The sequence below is a fragment of the Megalobrama amblycephala genome, linkage group LG7, assembly GCF_018812025.1.
Source record: "Megalobrama amblycephala isolate DHTTF-2021 linkage group LG7, ASM1881202v1, whole genome shotgun sequence".
NCBI classification, from domain to species: Eukaryota; Metazoa; Chordata; class Actinopteri; order Cypriniformes; family Xenocyprididae; genus Megalobrama; species Megalobrama amblycephala.
In genome coordinates, this window is record NC_063050.1 from 48,938,519 (window position 1) to 48,946,042 (window position 7,524).

A 7,524-nucleotide genomic window follows, 5' to 3' on the forward strand; every position below is an offset into this window, starting at 1 on the left:
ATCTACTTTTGAGTTCCACAAAAGAAAGAAAGTAATTTGGGTTTGCAATAACATGAGTGAGTAAATTATGACTGAATCATCATTTACGGGTGAAATATTCCTTTAATTTCTCCAAGCAAACTCTCAAACATTTCTCTGGGGAACAATGTGATATTCAGTACATCACACTTAGATTGCACAGGCTGCTTTGTATTCTCTTAAGATCTTTCGGTTACAAACTCAAGCAAAGCCTCAGAGTTTGTGTAACGTCTGTTGGATGGTTCTCTAGACACCCGACACCCGCAGTCGTCCTGATTTTAATTAAAAACTCTGCAGTAACATTGACAGTATATATGGTAACCAGGCAGGAATTCCACCAGCAATGAAAATTCAAACAGCCTGGTTTGTGAGAAAGGTCTGAAGACATTAAACACGATAAAACCGGACAAAAGAGCATATCTACTCTTCTCAAGGGAGGCGTAGCATGAATCAAACAACCATAATCAAAACGCTTTCATTCTCTTTTCCCCCAAAAGGCAACTTATTGATTCGTTTTATCACACTTAAAGATCATCTGAGCAAATTACATGACGGTGATTCATCACAAGTATGTTTATCCAATGAAATCAGATTATTTTATGGCATATTCTTTGCTTCCCAGGAGGGAACAACAACACTGATAAAGTTCACAACATTAAACAAAAACAGAACAGAATAAAGCTAAAATGTAACAGAATTAAAGGAATAGTTAACTCATTTTCACAAGATTTTCCTTTAAACCACAATATAATGGATTTTAATAGAATTTGTTTTTCAAGACTTGACAATACATACTTTTTACATAATTTAAATGTAATGTATAATTTAATATAAAGCATAATCGTTTATAATTTAATTTCATTGAATGCATAATTTAATTTACACAATTTAGAAAATAAAAACCTAACATAATTTATAATTTATTGCAATGTATAATTTAATTTACATCATTTAAAAAACAAAAACCTAACATAATTTATAATTTAATGAAATGTATAATTTAATTTACATAATTTAAAAAACAGAAAACTAATATATTTACAATTTAATATAATGCATAATTTAATTTCTATAATTAACAAAACAAAAATGAATAAAAATGACAAGAGCACAAAAACTAAAATGAAAATGGAAAATTTAAAATTATGCTAATTCAAAATACTATAATAGTATATAAATAATAGTAAAATATGAAAATCTAGTTGCTGAAAATATAAAAATATAGATGCATTTTGCCTCAGATGTTTCTCTTAAAAAATAAGAAATGTAAATAAACATAAGTGAGTCTTGTATACTTTTTACAAATATTTCAACTGAATTAATTGCATTGTGTTGTGGCTTTATTCTCTTGTGCTCCAGTCTATGTTAATCATGTTGTTGCACCTCTTCTGTTGCAGAAAGTAACTAACCTGTTGGAGTGACAGTCACTTCGCCCATCTCCATTGTCTTCTCCTGAATCCGGTTCCAGACTCCCTGCTCTCTCGTCCACAGTCTGGCCGAGCACACGTACATCCCTTGATCTTCCGGCATCGCTCTGGAGAGCACTAGATTGTGCGAGACTCCGTTTCCCATTTCTAGACGCATCCCGCCATCTGTGTAGCGCCATGTGAAGTTGTTGCCAACTGTCATACTCAAATCTGGGCCAAAGGTCAGCAGGTCTTCTAGTAGAGACGAGCCCTTCTTGACTGACCAGGTTAAAGACAGGTAAATTCCTTCGATGAAGTTGCGGGAGACGTTGCACAGGAGTCTAATGGATCCTCCCTCGGGAACGACAGGGTTTGGGGTGTCGGGTGCCACAATAAGACTATTAGGAACAACTGAAATAGAAGAGATAAAACTTTTAGAGAAGGCAGAGGTATATCAGTGGGTCTTTGCTATTTTTAATTTTACATGAAACAAAGTTTCAAAACATTATAAGCAATTCAATTCTGGAAAATGCAGTTAAATTCTAAGTCAAATGCAACCAGTATTTATAACTGGTTTGAATAACATGGACATGAAAAATTAAAAAAAAAGGCATGCAGGGAAACTGTGTTTGCTTTAACACACCTAACTATCAACGAATTACAGTAATAATACAGCAGGAAATGTCATTGTACACTTCATTCAACCATTGAACTAAGCGTATATATAGACACACATAATAATGAAACAAAACACAGAACATTTCTGTAAAGATTCTTTGTTAGTCTGACACAATCAAAACCGACTTTGTGTCTGCCAGGTCTAACCACATGAACATCATTCACCTGTGACAGAACCAGAACGACAAGTTTAACCAATCATGTGAAAACAGATGTAATCAATGTTCTGCATGAAAACAAGAAGTTAACTCCTTCCACACACTGCTTTACTGGCTATATCACAATTAAAAATCAATTGCTGTCCCAAAACCACCCGCTTAGAAAGGAAGAGACTGGAATGCAAAATGATCAACACACAAAAATAACTTTGCAGAATCTATAATTATTATTGTATACATCTAGTATACTTGTTAGTATACTAGTATACTAGTCTCATGTTTCAAAACAGTGTGTATTTTTTCTCTCATAGTCTTCCATTGTAAGTGCATACAGATGGATGGATGGATGGATGGATGGATGGATGGACGGACAGACAGACAGACAGACACAGACAGACAGAAAGACAGACGGACAGATGGACGGACGGATGATGGACAGACAAATGGATGGATGGATGGAAGGATGGATGATGGACAGACAGACAAATGGCTGGATAGATGGACGGACAGACAGACGAACGGGCGGACAAATTAATAGATAGATAGACAAGTGGATGGATGGATGGATGGACAAATGGATGGATAATGGACAGATGGATAGATAGACAAGTGGATGGATGGATGTTAGAGAGACGGATGGATGGATGGGCAGATGGATAGGTAGACAGACAAGTGGATGGATGGATGGATGATGGATGGATGGACAGACAGACAAACGGATGGATGGATGGATGGATGGATGGATGGACGGACAGACAGACAGACAAATGGATGGATGATGAACAGACATAAATGGATGGATGGATAGATAGATGGACAGACAGACAGACGGATGGACGGATGGATGATGGACAGACAAATGGATGGATGGATGGATAATGGACAGACAGACAAATGGATGGATAGATGAACGGACAGATGGACGACGGACAAATGAATAGATAGTTAGACAAGTGGATGGATGAATGGATGGATGGATGATGGACAGATCGATAGATAGATAGACAAAAGTAGATGGATGGATGTTAGAGAGTCAGATGGATGGATGGACAGATGGATAGGTAGATAGACAAGCGGATGGATGGATGTTAGAGAGACGGATGGATGCATGGACAGATGGATAGGTAGATAGACAAGCGGATGGATGGATGGATGGATGGATGGATGGACAAAAGTGGATGGATGGATGTTAGAGAGACGGATGGATGGATGGACAGATGGCTAGGTAGATAGACAAGCGGATGGATGGATGGATGGATGGATGGATGGACAAAAGTAGATGGATGGATATTAGAGAGACGGATGGATGGATGGACAGATGGCTAGGTATATAGACAAGTGGATGGATGGATGGATGGATGAATGGATGGATGGATGGATGTTAGAGAGACGGATGGATGCATGGACAGATGGATAGGTAGATAGACAAGCGGATGGATGGATGGATGGATGGATGGATGGATGGACAAAAGTAGATGGATGGATGTTAGAGAGACGGATGGATGGATGGATGGATGGATGGACGGACAGACAGACAGACAAATGGATGGATGATGAACAGACATAAATGGATGGATGGATAGATAGATGGACAGACAGACAGACGGATGGACGGATGGATGATGGACAGACAAATGGATGGATGGATGGATAATGGACAGACAGACAAATGGATGGATAGATGAACGGACAGATGGACGACGGACAAATGAATAGATAGTTAGACAAGTGGATGGATGAATGGATGGATGGATGATGGACAGATCGATAGATAGATAGACAAAAGTAGATGGATGGATGTTAGAGAGTCAGATGGATGGATGGACAGATGGATAGGTAGATAGACAAGCGGATGGATGGATGTTAGAGAGACGGATGGATGCATGGACAGATGGATAGGTAGATAGACAAGCGGATGGATGGATGGATGGATGGATGGATGGATGGACAAAAGTGGATGGATGGATGTTAGAGAGACGGATGGATGGATGGACAGATGGCTAGGTAGATAGACAAGCGGATGGATGGATGGATGGATGGATGGATGGACAAAAGTAGATGGATGGATATTAGAGAGACGGATGGATGGATGGACAGATGGCTAGGTATATAGACAAGTGGATGGATGGATGGATGGATGAATGGATGGATGGATGGATGTTAGAGAGACGGATGGATGCATGGACAGATGGATAGGTAGATAGACAAGCGGATGGATGGATGGATGGATGGATGGATGGATGGATGGACAAAAGTAGATGGATGGATGTTAGAGAGACGGATGGATGGATGGATGGACAGATGGCTAGGTAGATAGACAAGCGGATGGATGGATGGATGGATGGATGGATGGATGGATGGATGGACAAAAGTAGATGGATGGATATTAGAGAGACGGATGGATGGATGGATGGATGGATGGATGGATGGACAGATGGCTAGGTAGATAGACAAGTGGATGGATGGATGGATGGATGGATGGATGGATGGATGAATAAGGTTATCAGGGAGGATCCCACTGATCTGAGCTTGACTAATCAGCCAGTTCTTGTGAATGCTCTGCTGGTGCTGATGGAGTCTGCCAGAACTCTCCACCTGCTACAGTTAGCGTGTTACTCCTCAAACAATTGGACAGGAGGGAACGCAGCACCTGACAGTAGGTAGTTAGAGTGAGTACTAGTGTTCATCAGCTTGTGTGCAACCCAGGAACGCTGCCTATCTACAGTTTGTCCCGCTGAGAAAGGAAATAAGAAGACAAACCCAACAGACCTCTGAAATGCTGTAACAAGGAGTGGATACATGAAGTCAGCATCAATAGACAGACTTTTAGTGTATCTTCATACATCTTAAAAAATATTTTCAATACCAAGTTAATGATTGTTCGATTACATATTGGGATCTCTGGATTTATGTTGCAATCTGAGCACAGTTTTGAGATTGCTGGACTCTTTTTCTCAGGAGAAACATCTGAAAAGCAGCAAAAATCTCCATTTGCATTTAATCCCATTGCTGTCAGGAGAAACAATTAAGATGTTTTACATGTCCTGTGGGTTCTTACACAAATCTACAGTGATTACACTAATTTTCAACATGTTCAGTCAGTGCTCATGAACCAAAGATAATGATAATATCATTAACCCAGCATATTTTGCATAATGAAAGCTGCTGGCATTCAGAGCGGCTTGCTAGTCCACAGACAAAAGGAATGAACAGTTTCTACTGCAAAAGTGGTTTTGAACACATCAAACAAAACAGCAATTAATGCATTGCAACTCTTTTTAATAATGATCTTTTAAATGTGTGTTTGTATTTGCTTCAATTTTGGAATAGTACATTTTAGTCCTTTTATCTCAAGAGTGTAATCAGCATATTATGAAACCTCCTTTTCTCATTCATTATGCATTTGCACCGCAATGTTTTATGCCAGATGAGTTTTTAACCATTTAAAACATAATTTACATGCCATATGATGGTTGCACATACTCACCTTGCAGCTGGACATCTGCATCATAGTTTCCACTTATAACCGAATCTGTGCTTGGAGTACTGCAGCGGTAGGTGGCGCTGTCACTAACTCGAGCCTCTTGAATTCTCAGTTCCACTGTGTAGTCCGCTAGTCGTGAAACACTAATGTCGCCGCTCCTTATGCGGTCCTGAAAAGAGCGATCTGAAAATTTTTCGTCCAATGTTGAGATCACTTTGATGGATTCTGTTCCTCGCGTTATCGTCCAATCGAAGTCCTGCTCCGTGGGGCCCTCGTAGTCCGATACATTACAGCGAATAGACAGCGGCTGGCCCTCGACCCGGAGCAAAGGGCCCTGAGACACCGTCACCGACCTGCAGTGGCATAAACCTTTAAAACACAAACACAACAGAGTTTATTGATTGCTCTTTATATCATATTCACTTTCAATTATGTCAACGTGAAGTGGTGTTGGAAGACCATTTAATGTGCGTATTTCCAAGTGAAACAACCAGCCGCACATGGGACTTTCATTGTGATTTATTATGGTTTAATCCACACTGTAAAAAGTGGTAACCTGCAATTGTTTCCTAAAAGAGCTATTTCTACTTGATTGAACCCATTCCACTAGTTTTGTTGGTATAAATTAATGTATTTAGGTGATTTAGCCATATTAAATATGTTTGGCTTGAATTAAGCCAGCTCATTCAGACAGGCTTTTAGCAGATCAGCATACAATCTTGAAATATTTTCTAATAATAGTTCACAATATTACTGTTTTTACTGTATTTTTGATCAAATAAATACAGCCTTGGTAAGCATAAGAGACATCTTTCAAAATCATTTGTTTATAATCATTCAAAACCTTTGACTGGAGAAATGTAAATGAACATTGAGTCAAACCCTTTTATTATGATTTATTATGATTTCTACCTGATTGAATCCATGATTTTAATTATAAATACCATTGACTTGAGTTATTTTGATGTTATCCTTTTTAGGATACCATTTTTTCAGTGCATGTGTAACTGAGGAAGGATCACTAATAACATATAATCTAACATTATGACATCTGCAAATTTAACCTGATTTATGAGTTTCATAAGCGCACAAGTGCTGACTATAGTTTGGCATATGGCACTTTACAATGGGATTATGAGGACTGGCTTCAAAGCACATGATGGCACTTCATTAAAAGACCCCAAATGCAAATGAAGCACCATGCTAATGATAACTCTGTCACTCTCTCACCCCACTAGACTTGCAAATGACACTAAATGAAAAAAGACTATCCTAAAATATTCTTTTCTTACAGGAAAGCTCCTGTAACACAGCCTGGCATGCTTTCAGCTGAAGGCACCTACTGAGAAACTTCAAAACTCTGGAAAAAAACGGGAAGACACAAGAGAAATGTGTGTTTGTAAAACATTGTTATTTTCGCCATATACTCATTTATTCTCTTTTGTGCTTATTAAATGTCCATTGGGATTCTTGTCAGCATGAGGAAATCACAAATTCTTAATTTTCAGCTTTGAAGTCGATACAGCAGTGTTTAAGTGACCTTTCCATATTATAAATTAATACACAACAGCAAGAAGAAAAAAAAAAAAGAGTAGAGGTGATATATACCCTATTTGAAGTAAAAATGGTTTGAAGTTTGTTTACATGCACAGGTGCACATGAGAATATGTGCTTATGCAAATGCATGCAATTTATACACTACATGTTCACCATGTAAATCTAAAACCGGTAAGAAATCAAGACAGAACATTTCTATAATAAGAGGTTTATTTAGGTCTCA

General features: G+C 38.5%; 1 protein-coding gene across 1 annotated transcript in view; it reads right to left on the minus strand.

The window, feature by feature from the left end:
- The window catches only part of ptgfrnb (prostaglandin F2 receptor inhibitor b), a 42,091-nt gene that overhangs the window by 32,971 nt on the left and 1,596 nt on the right, over positions 1-7,524 (minus strand). The window contains exons 2-3 of the mRNA XM_048197937.1: positions 5,748-6,113; positions 1,428-1,835 (exon numbers count right to left, since the gene is read on the minus strand). Of these exons, the coding sequence (XP_048053894.1) occupies positions 1,428-1,835; positions 5,748-6,113 (774 nt within the window). The remainder of the gene's footprint in view (positions 1-1,427; positions 1,836-5,747; positions 6,114-7,524) is intronic.